General features: G+C 61.8%; 1 protein-coding gene across 1 annotated transcript in view; it reads right to left on the minus strand.

Moving 5' to 3' along the window:
* Positions 1 to 16,672, minus strand: part of LOC116639600 (maestro heat-like repeat family member 5) — a 23,279-nt gene that overhangs the window by 3,030 nt on the left and 3,577 nt on the right. Inside the window, exons 8-23 of the mRNA XM_032416110.1 lie at positions 16,149 to 16,284; positions 12,333 to 12,428; positions 11,544 to 11,648; positions 10,925 to 11,060; positions 10,764 to 10,858; positions 9,468 to 9,617; positions 8,712 to 8,866; positions 7,558 to 7,702; positions 7,070 to 7,254; positions 6,660 to 6,797; positions 6,337 to 6,448; positions 5,956 to 6,135; positions 5,520 to 5,645; positions 5,249 to 5,425; positions 4,250 to 4,405; positions 2,555 to 2,677 (exon numbers count right to left, since the gene is read on the minus strand). Coding sequence (XP_032272001.1) covers positions 2,555 to 2,677; positions 4,250 to 4,405; positions 5,249 to 5,425; positions 5,520 to 5,645; positions 5,956 to 6,135; positions 6,337 to 6,448; positions 6,660 to 6,797; positions 7,070 to 7,254; positions 7,558 to 7,702; positions 8,712 to 8,866; positions 9,468 to 9,617; positions 10,764 to 10,858; positions 10,925 to 11,060; positions 11,544 to 11,648; positions 12,333 to 12,428; positions 16,149 to 16,284 — 2,215 coding nt within the window. The remainder of the gene's footprint in view (positions 1 to 2,554; positions 2,678 to 4,249; positions 4,406 to 5,248; positions 5,426 to 5,519; positions 5,646 to 5,955; positions 6,136 to 6,336; positions 6,449 to 6,659; positions 6,798 to 7,069; positions 7,255 to 7,557; positions 7,703 to 8,711; positions 8,867 to 9,467; positions 9,618 to 10,763; positions 10,859 to 10,924; positions 11,061 to 11,543; positions 11,649 to 12,332; positions 12,429 to 16,148; positions 16,285 to 16,672) is intronic.

A 16,672-nucleotide genomic window follows, 5' to 3' on the forward strand; every position in this document is an offset into this window, starting at 1 on the left:
TGAAGGCTCACATTCCCCCAGCACCTGGACCACCCCCGGGACCCCCACGGTCACACCGAGGCCGGTGCTGAAGGCTCACACTTGTCTTAAGAAGTCTGTAGCCAAGACGCAAATACAGGCACAGAGAAACGGACTTTGTGAAATCCACGACTGCGACTTAGTAACGTGGACGGTTCAGTGTCCTAACAGACGGACCATTTAACAAATCGTAAGATTCAGAAAGTAGGTATTAACATTGCACACGCTCTCTACCTCTCTTCAGCAGCTCAGGAGACAGAGGTCCCCAGGCGGACGCGGGCGGGGTGGAACCAGAGCCGGAAGCCCCTGGTGGGCGCCGTGTCCGTGGGGGGGGAGCGGCCAGCAGACCTGGCATCACACACACCGCTGCGGTCTGGACCAGGGAGGCAGAGGGAAACCGGAAGGGAGTCTGTCTCTCTCGTGGCCTGGGTGAGGAGCAGGAGCCCCGTCCCTGAGGAGTGGCAACGCGGCGAGAGCCACCTGAGCACCTGGGACAGCTCAGAGCCACCCCGTCAAATCAGTCCCAGGGCCTACTGGAGGGACAGCACGAAGGACTCTGGAATGGGGCGCACACAGAGAAAGACCACAATCCGGAACAACAGGATACAAGAGCCGAAAACCCACCATGGGCCACGGTCAGAAAACACCCGTAGCAAGACTCGATACTGGAATTCCAGGGAAGCGAGCCCCCGGGTGACAATTATCTCTGGGGACAACGGGAGCTCATGAGAAGGGAGCCATCTGCAGGAGGACGGGCACCAGCAGGGGTGCCGAGGGCAGGTCAGAGGCGGGTGTGGAGAGCGGAGGTGGATGGAAGGCAAGGCAGCCTCTCCGGGGGTGGCAGCCTGAGAAGGCCAAACGCACCCGATGCGGGAGGCCCCGGTGCCCAGGGCAGCTCGCCTCCTCTCGGCTCCAAGCCTGCCCTCGTTGCGTGCTCTGGAAGCGTGGACCCGGGTCCCCGAGTGTCGTCCACGCCGGGGCGGGGGTGGGGGGTGCCCGGTGACTCTCTGGACGGCGGTGGAGAGACGGAGTGGGCTCCTGCCTGGGTCCCCCAGGCTCACTCTGCCCGGGTCTCCCGTGCCCACTCCGTGCGTGCGCCATTCCCGGCCTCCCAGAGGGCTCGTCCGCAGCGAGTCGTGTGCCCCGCAGGCTGCTGCGTCCCAGAGGGGTGGTGGCCATGCTCTCACAGGGCCTGGCCCTCAGCTCAGGGGCCGGGGGCGTCCTGGGCACTTTTCTCAGCCCGGGGCCGCGGCTCTCTTCTGCTACGGCTGTCCCGGCGGTCCCACGTCCCTTGGAGCTCGCCCGCCTCCCGCTTTATGCCAGCATACCCCTGGACGGATCCGGACAGACAGACGCTGAGGCCCCATCACAGCCGTAAGCGTCAAGGTGCAGCAAGCTGCGGGCGCCCACAACCTGCGCTTCAGGTGACCGCTTGGTGCCACGTGGAGCCTCTGCGCACAGCGGGTCACCAGCACCCCACGTCCCCGGGGCGGGAGCTCAGCACTGCCTCGATGGGGGGACACAACCAACCTGGCCCCCCTTCCGCCCCCCTTGCAGGTCTCGCTCCTGGCCGCTCCTGGCACCAGCGTCGTCCCGCAGCAGCGAGGGGTTTCTTATCCAGACCCAAGCACAAACCACGGGAAAGTCACACGTCTGTCTACGTAAAATTCAAATCTTCTGCCCGACCAGAGACACAGTGAGCGAAGTCAACAAGTCACAAACTGGGCAAAAATACAAATAACTGGCCAAGGACCCACACCTGGAGCGTGCGGACAGTTCATCATTCACACGCATCAAAGCACAAAACCAACGATCCCACACGCGGTGGGCAGGGGATTCAGCACGGCGGCCCCGCCGGGCCCCCCAGAGAGACGGCACCCATGGGAGGCACTGCCCTCCGGACCCTGAGGAGCCCAGCCTCCCTCTCTCTGGGCACCTTTGCCCCCAGACTGCGGGCCTCCCCCCCTTCTCAGTCTCCCAGCCTCGGCAGGGCCCCTGGACCCGCACACCTCCACCAGATCCAGCGTGGGCCAGGTGTGGCAGCCTGCCCACTGCCAAGCCGAAGAAAAGCCTGGGACCGCGGTCCCTGAGCAGCAAGGACAGGTCCCAGCTGGACAGGGGCCGACTCAGAAATAAACTGACTGCTAGAAATCAGAGCTACGGTTTCTTGCTCACCCACCTCCTCACAGCCGTCCTCAGCAGGAGACATGGGCCCAGCGATGTCTGGGAGGGGGGGTCCTGAGTTCCGGGAGCTACAGGGCCCTCCCCATGTCTGCACTGGGGGCATCAGTGGGGGTCATGCCCCCCAAGTTCCCCTCAACCGCAGCCATGGGAACTGTGTCCCTCCCAGGGGCTGCAGCGGCCCCCACGGAGCCAGCCTTCAGTACACACCCATGGGACCGAGTCAGGGACCACCCAAGGGGCTTCCAGCACCAAGCCCATCCCCATCGGGGTGCCCCTTAGAGGGTGCCGGGGCTAAGCCAATTCCCAGAGGCCCCCCGAATTTGCGGTGTCCAGGAGGGCGCCGGCGCCTTACCATGTAGATGAAAATGTCGTTCTCAGCGCCTAGGCCATGGCCCCACGCCAACTTCCCGAACAGCTCCTTCCGAAACTCCCACTTGAGCAGGATGGCACAGCGCAGGAAGGTCAGCTTTGTATTCTGTGGGCGGCACGCAGGGAGAGGCGGGTCTCAGCCCTCCCCATCATCAGTGCCCTCCTGGCCACACCCCAAGAGGGTGGCCTTCTGCAGCCACGCTGGCCCAGACGCACTGGGGGTCCCGGGCCCAGCGAGGACCCCACTCACAGCTGTGCCCAGGCCAGGAGTCTGCCCAAGCCCTGGAGGGGCTGCACCCACGGGGGCAAGGGTCACCCCCACAGGAGTGTCCCACCCCCACCCCCCGTGGGTGTTCTGCTCTAATTCACAGGAAAACTCGAGAGGCCTGTGGTCACCCTGGCCACCCCGGCCTCCTTCCTGACCCTGAGGGATTCTCTCAAGGGCTGAGGGACAGGCACCCAGGGAAGGAACACCGGCCCCTCCCTCACCAGCACCCAATAACCACAGCCTCGAGTCTAGAACTCCTTTAGAAAGTCTCTGTGCCCCTGTGATGGGCAGAACCGCGTCTCTCCAGGTAACCCCCAGCACCTCAGAATGTGACTGTCTATGGGTGGGGTCTCTACGGAGGTGATTAAGGTCATGGGGTTCCTGGATGGCCCTAGGGGAATCTGACTGGTGTCCTTATGAGGAGGAGAAATTTGGACACACACACAAGGGGACGACCACTTGAAGATACGGGGAGAAAGATGGGGTCTACATGCGCAGGAGAGAGACCTCAGAGGGGACTAACCCTGCCCCACCTTAAACCCAGCAGGGGCCTGAGCTGAGACAGGCCTGTTCCCAAGCGGGCCTCTCCCTGCCTTGCTGAGTTGAGGGGGGACTGGCCCACCTGGTCTTCTCCAAAGCCCTCCGCTTCCTCCTAAGTCCACCTGCCAGGTGCTCACACCTCTGTCCCCCAGGAGACTGTGCTCTCCTCCAGCACCTATGACGAGGCCCTGATCACAGCCTCGGCCGGCCCTCCCCTTCCTCCGTTCATTCCTGCTGGCTCAGAGAATGCGCTGCCCTCCTTCACTAGGAGGCCCCTGGCCCCGGGCAGCTTATCCTAAGACTGCAGCTTCCGAGGCTTTATAGCCCAGCCTTCCCCAGGCAGCCTCTCCGGCTTACCTTGACACTCTCCTCTGAACTCCTATGTCTGCCCTCCACCTCCCACCTGGCAACAACCCGGCCTTATCCTGGTCTCCCTCCACCCCCCCTCGCACCCCTTCACTCAGCCACACGGGCACTCAGCATCCGCCTGTTGCCAGGCCCTGGGTGGGGGCTGGCCGGACAGACCCACAGCCTGGGGCACACCCTCTCCCGGGCTTGAGGGCTTCCCAGCCCCGTCAGGCCACCAGCGAAGGGTCCGGAGGGCTGGCTCCTGGATCCGATGGTCTGGGGCATGGGCAGAGAGGAGGCATGGGACTGGAGGAAGCCCCTTTGTGAGAAGGAAGCAGTTTGCTGAGGGCTCAAGAGGGGCTGGGGAGGAGGTGGCCATGAGCAACAGGGCTGCAGGCACGGCTGCTGGGTAGGGGTGGGGGGCGCTGAGCCAAGTTATTAGATGATTGGAGGCGCCACCCTGGATAGGCCCTCTCCTTTTGCCGGCGTGCATGTTTGGGCGCAAGGCTGGGGGGCGCTCACCACGACCACTTTGGGGCAGGAGTCCACCAGGTGAAAGAGCAGCGGCACCAGGGCCTGGAAGGCATAGCTCTTGAGCACCTGCCGATACTTCTTGCCGCCGCTGTAGATGACATCTCCGAACAGGGAGATGGCTCTGCCCCGCACCAGGGCCTGCTCCTGCGGGAGGTGGGGAGCCCTCAGCCGCAAGCAGCCCCCACCTGCCACGCCCCCTCTCTCACCTTCCTCTCTGGCCCCCAGGCTTGCAGCGGCCCAGAAGATGGACGGCTGACCAGGTGGCCCCCCAGCACTGACACTCCGGCCTGTCCCACCAGCGAGGGCTGCCTTCTCTCTGGCCAGTCCCCGCTCCTCGAGCCACCCCCTCCAGTGGCTGCAGCCCTCCTACTGGATCGGCCATTTGTCCCCGGTTTCGCTCCTCGGTGGGTTCTCTGTGGGGCCCACGTCCACTCCCGGGCACGCCAGGTGGGGGCTGGGGCGCAGGCCCTGCAGCCAGACCTGCCACTCTCTAGCTCTGGGACCCTTCGGGCTCCGGGCCGCGGTCGTGCTGGGGCCTCCCCCGCCTCCCCCAGCCTCGCGCACCGCAGCTCCCGCGCCCCTCGCCGCCCGCACACGGGGCCCTGAGGTCCCTCTCGGCCTCCGCCCCTCCTGCTCCTCCTGCCGCCAGCTCGCGGGCTGCACCCCAACCCCTGCACTACGGACCCCGCCCCGGCCCGCTGCCGCCCCCGTGCCCCACCCCCTGTGCCCCACCTCCACCCTCGGCCCCAGCCCCCCATGTGGAGGAGCACGTGGCTTGGGCAGCGCACAGGCCTCCCAGAACCTTCCATCCTGCGGGCCAGCTTCCCGCGGGGCTCCACAGGACTACCCACAAGCCCCGGGGGCGGGGGTGGGGTGGGAAGCAGCTCGGCTGCTCTGATTGGCGGGAAGAGCAGCTTCGGCTGCTTCGATTGGCTGGCTGGCAGCTTCGGCTGCTCTCATTGGCTGTGCAGCCGCCCCGGCGCTCACATCCTCGAACAGCGGCAGCAGGTGCTGGGCCAGCTTGAGGCTGGCGGCGCCGACGCCCTGGGTGCCCAGGTGGTGCAGGATGTCGCCCAGGATCTCCATCAGGCCCAGCAGGTCCTTGGGCTCGGGCTTCACGAAGCCGTCCAGCAGCCCGGCCAGCCGATTGCGGAGCAGCACCACCTGCGGGGCGGGGAAGAGACTCAGCCATCCCCGGCCTGCCCTGCTCCCCCGGGCTGCCCGTCCGCCTTCTGCACCCGCTCCACCGGGCCGTCACCTCCGCGGCGCGGGCCGCGTCGGAGGTCGCAGCTCCCTGCCCACCCCGCCTCCCTGGCGCGCGCAGCACGGGCCTCAGCCCCAGCGCTCGGCCTGCACTGTGGGGCGTGGACATGTTCTGGAAGGCCTGAAGGGCAGGTGGAGGACGGACGTCCCCATCCAGCCAAGTGTGAGTCCTCCATGTGCGGGTGGAGCAGGAACAGGCCACCTAGCCGGCCTGGCTGTCAGGTAGGGAGGCCAGAGTCCCAGCCCCCGGAGGCCCCTCCAGCCCTATGCGGTACAGCAGGGTTTCCCAAACATTCCCAGCCTCTCCTGCCTTGCCTGACTTGCCTCCCCCGTCCACCCCTTCCAGCTGGACCCGCGGTGGAGGCTCTTCTCAAATGTCTCCTCCTCCCTGAAGTCTTCCTGGCATAGGAGTGGGCAGCCCCTCCTCTCACCTTCTTAGGGTGCATCAGGATGCTGCTGAGGCCCTTCAGGCTTATGGCCCGCACCAGCTGGTTGGGGTTGTTCAGGCCCAGGCTCAGGAAGTTGTTCGTGGTTCTCCGAGATATGTACTGGGTGAGCTCTTGGCTGTTGAGAAACTGATTAGGGTTGGCACAGTCAGCCGCCAGGGCAAACTGGCCCGTAGCGCAGCGTGAGATAGTGGGGTTAGGCATGAGGAGGTACTTCGAGGCAGCAAGCAGGTCTGACACGGAAGGCAGAAGTTAGGATGCCCCTCTACTGGAGGGTACGAAAGCAAATCCAATTCTCTGACCTTCTTAAGGGCCAGAGGACAGTGGTGAGGAGCAGGGGCAGGGCAGAGCCAAGGAGGGGCTGACCTCTGTGATGATGAGGATGGCCACGATGTTGTCCCGTTCCTCGGAGCTCTTCAGGGAGATGACTGCCTGCCCCAAGACAGCCTTGACCTCACAGTCATAGTGGGCCATGGCCCTGTCAGACGAGAAGCAGACACAGGGGCCCCGAGGTCTTCATCCTTGGCCAGGAGATTACCCCCAAGCCCCCCCACCCCCACCCCAGACCTTATTCTGTCAGGGACATGGCCCAGGCAGCGGACTCTAGAGTACAGGTCCCAGGACAGAATACAGGAGCAGCCCCACAAGGGATGCTGTCTGGGGCCAGGTCCCCCAAGGCTTGCGCTTACCTAGCCAAGAGGGTCACTCCCTCTGTGTAGGTTTCCAAGTGCTCAAAGAGCTCCCAGCCTCTCAACAGCTTGAGGTAGGCAAACACCTCCCAGTAGTTGGTAGTCCAGAAGAGACCCTTCAGGGCCTCCAGGCAGGTCCTAGGGGCACGTGGGGTGTTTAGAGGAGGCGAGTCAGGGCTCGGGGCCTGCAGAGCTCTGCTCAGGATCCCGGCTCCTGCTAGCTTTCAGTTGCTGTGCCCCCTGCTCCCCACCCTGGAGCGCAAGCCTCCAGCTGGAGCTGGAGTTCATCCCTTTCTGGGTCCCCGGCACTTAGCCCAGGGCCTGGTGCCCACCAGGGGTTCCACGGGTGTGTGGAAGGAACCAGAAAGAGGGCCTGGCTTGGGGTCCTGAGGCCCAGTCAGAAGTCTCACCTGCAGGGGCTGAGGGGCTTCATTTCCAGGATGTCCTCCTGGTAGTCAGAGATGCCCTCCACCGCATCCAGCTCAAACAGGTAATGGAGCTGTGTCAGCAGGCCCACAAGGATCCCTGCAAAGGCCCAGCGCACCGTGGCCTTGTACTCCCGGGTGTACAGCAGCTCGTAAATTGTACCCAGGGCCTGCAGCGGGCAACAGAGCCGGGCTCGGATGGGCGACACCCTCGTGGTGCCAGCAGAGCTGCTGGGAGCCGAGCGGCTGGGAGCAGCAATCGCGCCCCCCGCCCCGGGCCCAGGCCCCTGCTGCCTACGCCTGGCTGGGGCTGGGAGGGTCCACTCCGGGGCTCAGCATCAAGAGTCCTTGGCTGCTTCTGCTGAGACCCTCTGCTGCCAGGTCACCCCGGCATCCCACGGGACCCCTGAATGACAATTCCGTTGCGGGGGGGGTGCTGGGGGGGGACACAGTGGGGGTGTGGTGCTGCTCACCAGCAAGGAGATGAGCTCAGCCTGCTGGCTGAGCCTGATGCGCTCCTTAGGGGGCCGCAGCGTCAGCTTCACATAGAGCAGGGTGAGGACCTTGCGGGCCAGCCGGGTATTGCCGGCCAGGGCCTTCCACAGGGGTAGGACCTGTCTGGGGAGGCAGGGAGCCCAGTCCTGCCAGCTGGCTGGCCCCACGGGGTGGAGGGGCCGGTGGGACGTGACCCTCAGGACTGCAGGATGACCTGCCAGCCGTGTGGAAGTGGAGATGCCCGGGCCCCTCGGGAACGGGGAACCCTTCTCCTAGGGGGTCCAGGAGACTGTGTCCTGATGGCCAGTCAGGTGGGGGCCCCTGCTCCAAGCCCAGAGCACAATCTAGCTTTCCCTAACGTTGGTGCTCGTTCCGACGTTGCCTCAGTCCCTTGCTGAGTGGCCTTCCCCAGCTTGCTTCTTCCCTGGGGACACAGGGCTCACCCCTCTGGCGGCCTACGAACAGCTGGACCGGGCAAAGTGGCACCACATTGGGCGTGTCTCCCTGGGGAAGGAGGGGCTCATGGACCTGCACCCCTGGGAGGCCTGCTCCCTGTCGAAGGGAGTGTGGCCCTGTGACAGGCTGGTCTTCCCCAAGATGCTCCCAGGGGCACCCTGGTCCCCAGCACCTCTCAGACTTCAGAGTGCACACATACCACTCAGGGCTGCTTGGGCTGGGGCTTCTCAGCAGCCCGGGGCCCCCGCATTTGTCCCAGGCTCCAGCCTCCTGCTGGTGGGCCCAGCTGATGTCCCCAGGTGCGCTTGGAAACCTAACGCTAGCCCCGAGGGGCGGTGGGGCCGTCCGTGTGTGGGCCCGGGTCACCCAGCTGACCTCCAGGCCCCCTGCCGTTGGGCCTCTAAGGGCTCTCTGAGTCTGAGGGACACTTCCATGCTGAAAGCCCCCTTCCTGGGACTGCTGGAGCCTCCGCCTTAACCCCTCAGCCTGGAACAGCCCCGGGGACCCCCGGCCTTGGTTCCGGAGTCCGGGAAGGAGAGGAGACTCGGGCAAGCGTCCTGCACACGGCTGCCCGCCCAGGAGCAGAGTCTGCCCAGGGAGAGTGTGTGGCCTGGGAGCGCCGACCACAGACGAGGCACAGGTATCTGCCTCTGGGTCGTGGGTGCAGGTGACCTACCTGTCAGAGGGGTGACACAGGGACAGTATCACCTCGACTGTCTCCTCGGTGTACTGAGTCCCCAGCACTGTCACCACCCTCATCATGGTCTGCAGGATGCTCTTGAACACGATAGAGGGCAGCTCTTGGAACAGGCCCTGCAGGATCTCGGCCACCTGCGCGTGGAAGGACGGCCAGGACAGAGCCTCACAGCAGCCCCCAGCCCCCGCCTCGGTGCCCTGCCAGGGCCAGAGTCCGTCGTGGGCTCCCCGGCCCACAACGAGGCATCTGCACGCATGCCGGACCCATGGCTAGTGCTGCCTGCCGCAGCCATGGCTTCTCCCCCGCTCCCCGCTCCCCGTCCCTGGGGCCAGGAGGCTTGATGGGTCTGGCAGCCCCAAGAGACAAAACGTCTGCATGGGCTGTGGACTAGGTTGGCCAGGCCAGACCCACGGCCATCAAACGCCCAGGGGCAGGGGTGGGCAGGGAACCCTCTCCTGCTGAGTAAGACTGAATGAGCAGGGCAGGGTGTCGCTGTGATTGCCGTGGCAGGGCCCTGGGGCCTCGAGGAGGCTGGGCCCTGCTGACGGCTGGGCTGTGCCATTTCGGGTAGCAGGGGACAGGGCTGTGTAGTGCTGCGGGCTAGGGGCGTACTCAGGACCCACCGCCTCTGGGGTTCAGTGCTCTCTGTGACGAGGGTGTGCTCCCATGGGCACACGGACCCCCTGGAGGCTCCTGCACGGGGCCCGCAGAGAGGGCCCTGTGCCCGGGGCGCACCTGCTCCGCCCTGATGCTGTGGTCCTCGAAAATCACGAGCAGCAGCTGCGAGGCCAGGTCGCACTGCAGACGGCTACGGCTGCCCAGCCCTTCCAGGAGGGTGAGGATGAGCTGTGTGTGCTGGGCCACGGTCAGGCTCCTGTTCAAGGCCTGTGCCGAGGGGTGGGGTGAGGGGCCACAGGGCCACCGGCCCTGCTCTGCAGCTGGGCAGGCTCTCCTGGGTGGGCGCGGAGACGGGGCCAGGGTGGGGGCGCTGCTCTCACTCAGGTGGGATGGATGCCAGGTGTGCAGACTTGCAGGGACCCCCGAAGGGCCCCGCCTTTCCCCCTTTCCCCGACAGGCCCTGGGGTGTCCGCCCCCCGCCCCCCAGCTCGGCTCGGTGGCTGGTACAGGCTGCCAATTGCGTCTGCTCTGGACAGTTGCTCGGGATGGTGATGGGAGCAAGCTGTTCTGTGCAGGGGTCAGGGGCCCCCACCTGCAGCCTGCAGCCAGGGACTGACTCGGGTACAAGGGTCCAGCCCCTGCTTCGGGAGGGGGTGCACTTCATGCTGCCACACTCCTGTCTGTCGGGCTGGGACCACCCCCTTCGGCTCATCCCTGCCCTGTCTTGCTTCCCTCACTCCCCCCTCCTGAGCACCCAGCTTCATCCTCGTAACTGCCCGGGAACTCCTGTCCCAGGCTCTGTTTCCAGGGACCCCACCAGGACAGCAGGCTTCTGAGCGCTCAGCTCTCCTGGAGGGGTTCCCGGGGGCCATCCGTCTGCGCCGAGCTGGCAAGGGATTGCGGCTCCCGTCCCAGCAGGCCTGCGCAGCCTGGGGGTCAGGCCCAGTGACCCTCACTCAGAACGGCAGGGAAACCGAAGTGTGGAAGGGTTGAACAACCCAGCTGTTGGAGGCGGAGCTCGGACTCGAACCCAAACCCTTGACTCCTAGTGCACCTTGAGGGGAGGGGGCCAGCCTGGGAAGGACGCACCCAGGGCGGGAAGGGCAGAGGCGGTGAGCGTGAGTCAGTCCCAGCAGATGCACTTGTCGCCCTCGTGAGGAGCCACAGAGAGGCCACAGGGGAGTGGGTGCCAAGAGGGCAGACGTCAGCGAGAGCCCTAGACTGACTCAGGGGGCCCTGCCGCACCTCCAGGTCACAGGTGGGAGGCTGCGATGTCCGTGGCCTGGCCCCACGTGCCCTGCCCCCTGCGTATGCTGTAGAATGGGTGGGGGGCTGGGGGCAGCGGTCGGGGCATTGCTCCGGGGCCGTGGGGGGTCCTGCCGCCCCTCCCCGCTGCAGCTCTGACAGGCCCACCTTCACCACGTTGTAGAACTTCCTTTCTGACTCTCTGCGGGCCTTTGCTTCAAAGTTCTTCATTTTATCCAAATGCATGAACTGCTCCGTGCTCCCTGTGGAGGGCACCTCGTCAGGAGGCCTGGAGCTGCGATCCCCTGGGGGCGGGGCTCCCCACTCACCCTTCTGCTGGATCAGGAGCTGGAGGAGCAGGTAGATGCACTGGTGGGAGTGGCTCCGCGTCACCGGGTCCTTGTCCCGCCACAGCAGCGCCAGCAGGCCTATCTGGTGGCCCAGCAGGGAGGGCGTGGCCTCTTCCTGGGGAGGCCGGCAGACTGAAGCCCGGCCTGGCATGCAGATGTCCTCTCCCCATGCGTGCCCCTGCCCTCCGGCTGTCCGTCCATCCTGGGCCCAGCGTCCCATGGGCCAGGCCTCTGGGCGTTGGCCGGCACCCTTCCCTCGGCGGGAATGCCCTCCCTCTACCACCCAGTCTCCCTCCCCATCTTCCTTCAAGTCTTTGCGCCCGGGCAGCCGTGCCGTCAAGATGTCCCCGACCGCCCTGTCTGAACTGTGACCTCTGCCCCAGGACTGGGGGCACCGCAGGGCCTTCGTCTTGTCCCCCAGCACCGTGCCTAGCAGCCCGGACGCTCGATGAATACTGACTGTGGGAGTCAGGAGCGGGGGCTGGGCTGGGTCCAGCACGGAGGCAGGAGCACCCTGGGGGCTCCTTGCTCCTCCCTTCACTCGGGCCTGCCCGCCTGTCCCCCACCGCCGCGGGTGCTGGGTGTCGAGACCACTCACGGTGAGCGTCACGTAGTCCACCACGTACTTGAGGAGCAGGAAGATGGTCTGCACCACCCGCTTGTGCTCATGGCTCTTGTCTGACTGCAGCCAGGGCTCCATGTGCTGCGATGGGGGAGAGGCGAGCCCGAGAGCCCAGTCAGCCCCGTGGACCCACCCTCGGCACCCACCTGGGCCCACCTGGCTTGGACACAGCCGCTGGGGCTGAGTGACGGTGAGGTGACCGTAACCAGTCCCGCCCACCAGATGGTTCAGGCTTTCATGCCCGGCCACCAGCCCAGCTCCCCCAGGTGAGGCCAGGTCTGGGACCGTGTGATCGAGAAAGCCCTGGGTCGGCCTCAGCTTCATGCCCGGCCACCAGCCCAGCTCCCCCGGGTGAGGCCAGGTCTGGGACCGTGTGATCCAAAAGCCCTGGGTCGGCCTCAGCTGCCTCGGGGGCTGCAGCAGCCACGGAAGGGAGCAGAGGGAAGCCAGGAGCCCGCAGACCATCCCTGAGTCTGTTGCTCCCTGCCCTCAGGGGTGCTAGAAGGTGAGGTCAGTGGGTCACCTTGATTCTTGCAGGGTCCTTAGCTCTTCTGAAACACCCACCGCTGCCTTCGTGAGAGAAGACAGCCCCTGGAGCACTTGGGTCAGCGGCGTGGGGCATACCTGCCAACCTGGCCCTCTTGCCCCTCCCCCCCCCATATACAAGGGACCCACGCTGAGTGGACCTTAGAGAGTCCAAGGCCAGGATCGAGGTGGGCAAGTGGGAGCCCTCTGTTCTGCACCCCATGCCACGCCAACCCTCACCTGCAGGAGGAAGCATATCTCATCCATGCTCTTGTTCTCAGAGATGAAATTCTGGAGAAGCAGGTCCAGCGCCTGCATGGATTTCTTGTACAGCACCTAAGGGGACAGACCGTGACCTGGCGTCAGTCCACCGGGGTTGGCCTGCCAGCGCCATGGCGTCCGTGGCCGACACGCTCGCCCATCTCTCCCCGGGGTCCCAGGAAATGCCCCCGGCAAGGGCTCAGTCACTCCTCCCTGCAGGGCCTGGGGAGATGATTGTAACGTCCATGCCCTGTGTGTCCACCCTGTCCCTGGTGAGGACAGACAGCACCCTCATGGCCGCCCGGTCTTCACATCACAACTCCTGTGGGGGTTAGACCTGTCCCCAAGACCCCCGAAGTGAGCCACAGATGCTGCTTGTACACTGCCCCGCCCCGGGCTCCTCAGGAGACCCCTAGGAACTCCTCCCAGCACTGAAACTAAAACCAGAAAGTACTTTGACTGAGGGAAAATGAAAACACAACATGTCAAAATTGATCATCTCCATAGATAACAGCAAAAGCATTTGACGAAGTCCAACATCCATCCTGATAAACATGGCCAGCAAACCAGAAACAGAAGAGAACCTTCTCAGCCTAACAAAAAGCATCTAAGGACCCACAAGAAGCCACAGCAACAGCACACTGGATGGTGCAGCTGGGTGCCTTCCCCATCAGGCCGGGGCAAGGTGATGTCAGCGTGGCGCTGGAGGTTCCAGCCAGTGCGGTAAGCTAAGGAGGAAGCAGGCATCCACGCCGAAAAGAAAGAAGGAAACTATTCACAGAAGTCATGTATAAAATCCAATGAATCTACAGAATGCCCCAAAAAGCTAATCAGTGGTTCAGCAGGGTTTCAGGAAGGTACAAGATCAATGTAACGGAAGTCAACTGTAGTCTTGTATACTAGCAATGAACAAGTGGAAATTAAAATTTTAAATATTACTGTCAATATCAGAAAAAAATACAAAATACACAGGAAAGAATCTGACAAAAAACGTGCAAGACATTGTACACGGAAAACTGGGGAGCTTTTGAGGGGCTTAAAGACAACCGAAGTGAATGGAGAGGTACATGGAGCTCCTCGATTACAAGACAAGATGATGTCAAAATGTCAGTTTCCCCCAAATCGTTCTATAGATTCAATGTAATCCCAATCAAAATTCCAGTGTGCCGACCTACTGATTCTGTAATTCACATGGAAACGCACAGAACCTAAAAAAGTGGAAACAACTTTGAAAAAGATGAACCAAGTTGGAGAACTTCTACCACTTCAGAATGTACCTGAAGCTCCCCAGGGCAGGACAATGTGGCTTTAGCATAAACAGATCAATAGAGCCAGGGGTACCTGGGTGGCGCAGGTGGTTAAGCATCCGACTCTTGGTTTTGGCTCCGGGCGTGATCTCAGGGTCATGCAATCAAGCCCTACGTCGGGCTCAGCATGGAGTCTGCGTAAGACTCTCTCTCCCGCTGCCCCTCCCTCCCGCTCTCTCGCTTGCTCACTCTCTCTAGCTCTCTCTCAAATAAATAAATCTTAAAAAACAAAAAACAGATCAATAGATCCACGGAACAGAATAAAGAGGTCAGAAACAGAAGCAGACACACGATCAGCTGATTTTCCGGAGGCACAAAGGTGATCCGGAAGAGAAGGGGTGGTCTTTTCAACCCGTAAGCTGGGACCTGGGTGGTCCTGGGACACCAGCAAGAAGCTAAGCTTCAGTCCGTATCATACACCATATAAAAGCTCAAAACGTCATGGACCTAAGGGTGAAACCTAGGAGACAAATCTTTGTCACACCTTGGTTTAAAGAAAGAGTTCCTTGATACAACACCAAGAACACGATCCATGAAAGAAAAAATAGATAAATTGAACTTCCACAAGATCAAGAACTTCCGCTCTTCAGAAAAGACTATTAAGACAATAAAAAGATAAGCCACTGATGGGAAGAAAGTATTTTCAAATCACCTGATAAAGGATTCACATTGCAACTATAAAAGGGACTCTAGAAACTAATGACCAAACAAATTATGTAATTTAAAAACTAGGGAAAGATTTAACAGACACCTCACCAAGGAAGATATGAAGATGGTGAAAGGCACACGAAAAGATGCTCCACATCTTAGTCAGTAGAGAAATGAAATTTCAAGCCACCACCAGACACCACGACACACCCATTAGAATGACCAAATTTTAGGACCGGCTCCCATTTGTGTTGACGAGGACATGGAAGGACCCGGAGCTCCCGTCCGTGATGGTGGGATACAAAGCTGTTTGGCAAGTTAAGCATGCAGCTACCTTATGACCCAGATGTCCCAGTCCTGGGCATTTACCCCCAAAATCAAAATCGAGTCCATACAAAGACCTGCACACACAGCAGTTGTATTCGTAATAGTCGCAAACCGGAAGCAACAGGAGGCCTGTTGGCCAGTGAGTATGCCAGGAAAGAGGATTGAGCCACGGATACGAGCTACAGTGTAGATGAACCTCAGGACCGTTATGCGGAGTGGGGAGAATCCAGGCAGGTAAGCATATACCGAATGATGGCACTTATATAAAGTTCTAGAAGATTCAAACTATCATGACGACAATAGCGAGAAGGAGGGACAGCATGCTCATCATCTTGATTTTGAGGCTAGTTTCACAAATAGAGGTTAAAATGTGTAAAATTGTATACTTTGAATGTGTACCATTTTTTTTCTGTGGCAATTCTACTTCAGTTGTTGACTCCGTTAACCAAGCCCAGCTCTTGCCCAGGGTCATGTTCTGTGGCCTCACTTCTGAGACCCTGGCCCGTCCCTCCTGGGACTGGGCTCCAATTAGATGTTGGACTTGGGGACCAGGCATCCCCTCCCAGCTGCTGGCCGCTCAGGACTTGGCCTCCAAGCTTACGCCCCCGTGGCTGGCCGGTGCCCTGGCTGGCTGCTGTTCTAATTCAGCTGCTTCAGCACCAGAGCTCCCCAGAGGATCGGCGGAACCCCCTCGCAGCTGCACAGCGGTCCACTTCTCCTGTGATCCCCACTCTCTGAGCTCCCCCGGGAGTGCACCCCCGACTCCAGGCTCACATCTGCTCCCTGGCAGCCGAGCCTGGGCACAGCTCACGTCCCTGCTGTGACCTATCTCCACGCCGGTCTGCTATTTCCCACTGACAGGGTTCCCGGGAGCAGGAGTGTGTGTGCCCTGTCGGTGCCATTCTTAACACAACGCTTGTGGGCTGGACGGTTTGTTTTCACGGGACCGAAACTAAAGTCCTCAAAGAAAAATGATTCTTGGGGGGCTGTGTCACCCAGCCTCCTGTCGGTGCACACTGGAAGGCAGGTCACCGGGACTCTGCTTCCTGGTGGATGGAGAGCTCGCTGGCCTGCACTTTGGGCACTCGGGACCTGCCTGGCTGCTGGCGTGTGGGTGGACGTGTGTCCGTGTGTCCCTGCCAGCCCCTGGGGGGACAGCACGCTGGGCCTGACTGGTGGGGAAGCGTGTTTGTTAGGACAGCGGAAGCTGACGGATAGGCAGTCAGAAGCAGCACACATTTGGGGAGTGCTTTTGCGCCCTGGTCCCATCGGAACCACAAAACATCAGTAGGCAGCATGGAGACCAGAGCCCCGCTGCAGGGACAGACCTCAAGACTCAGGCTTTTCCAGAGTCAAGACAAGACTGTGGCAAAGCCAGGATGAAAGCCGGGCAGCCACAGTTCTCTCCTGTGCTCGCCTCGCTCCCACACGTGGCAAGGGCTTGACAAACCAGCCCAGCACCCAGAACCCAACACCCAGAGCCGGGAGAGCGGCCCCAAGAACAGGCAGTCACCATGACATCCGGGGCCGGGTCCAGCGGAGGTAAGCAGCTCTTCAACTTCTCCATGGGTGGGAGCATGAACAGGCTCTGCAAGCAGGTCTGCAGGATCCTGGACTTGACCATGGGTTTGAGACTGGGCCGTAGGTTGCTAGAAGAAATATGAAGATTCTGGACTTTATCATAGAGCCCATGGTCCAGGAATGAGAGACCTGGCTGAAACAGATTCCCAGCTGGGAGAGGCTTTCACAACTTAAAATTTGGAAGTGGATCTGGATTCCAGACAGGCCTGAGACTCTGGCTTGGTGGGAGGATTCTGTTATGGAAAACAGAGCTCCTTTGGACTGAGGGAGGCCATCCCAGTTCATTCACTTGGGTTCACTGACATTTATTTGTGAGAAAATGTAGGAATTATTCTGCGGTCAGTGTCAGCACTGTGAATGGGATCAGGGGTCAACCTGTGAAAAAGGTCAGGGCTCAGTGTGTGACAATGGTCAGGGCTCAGAGTGTGACCAGGATCAGGGCTCAGAGTGTGACCA

The sequence above is a fragment of the Phoca vitulina genome, unplaced genomic scaffold (genome assembly GCF_004348235.1).
Source record: "Phoca vitulina isolate PV1807 unplaced genomic scaffold, GSC_HSeal_1.0 scaffold18, whole genome shotgun sequence".
Lineage (NCBI taxonomy): Eukaryota > Metazoa > Chordata > Mammalia > Carnivora > Phocidae > Phoca > Phoca vitulina.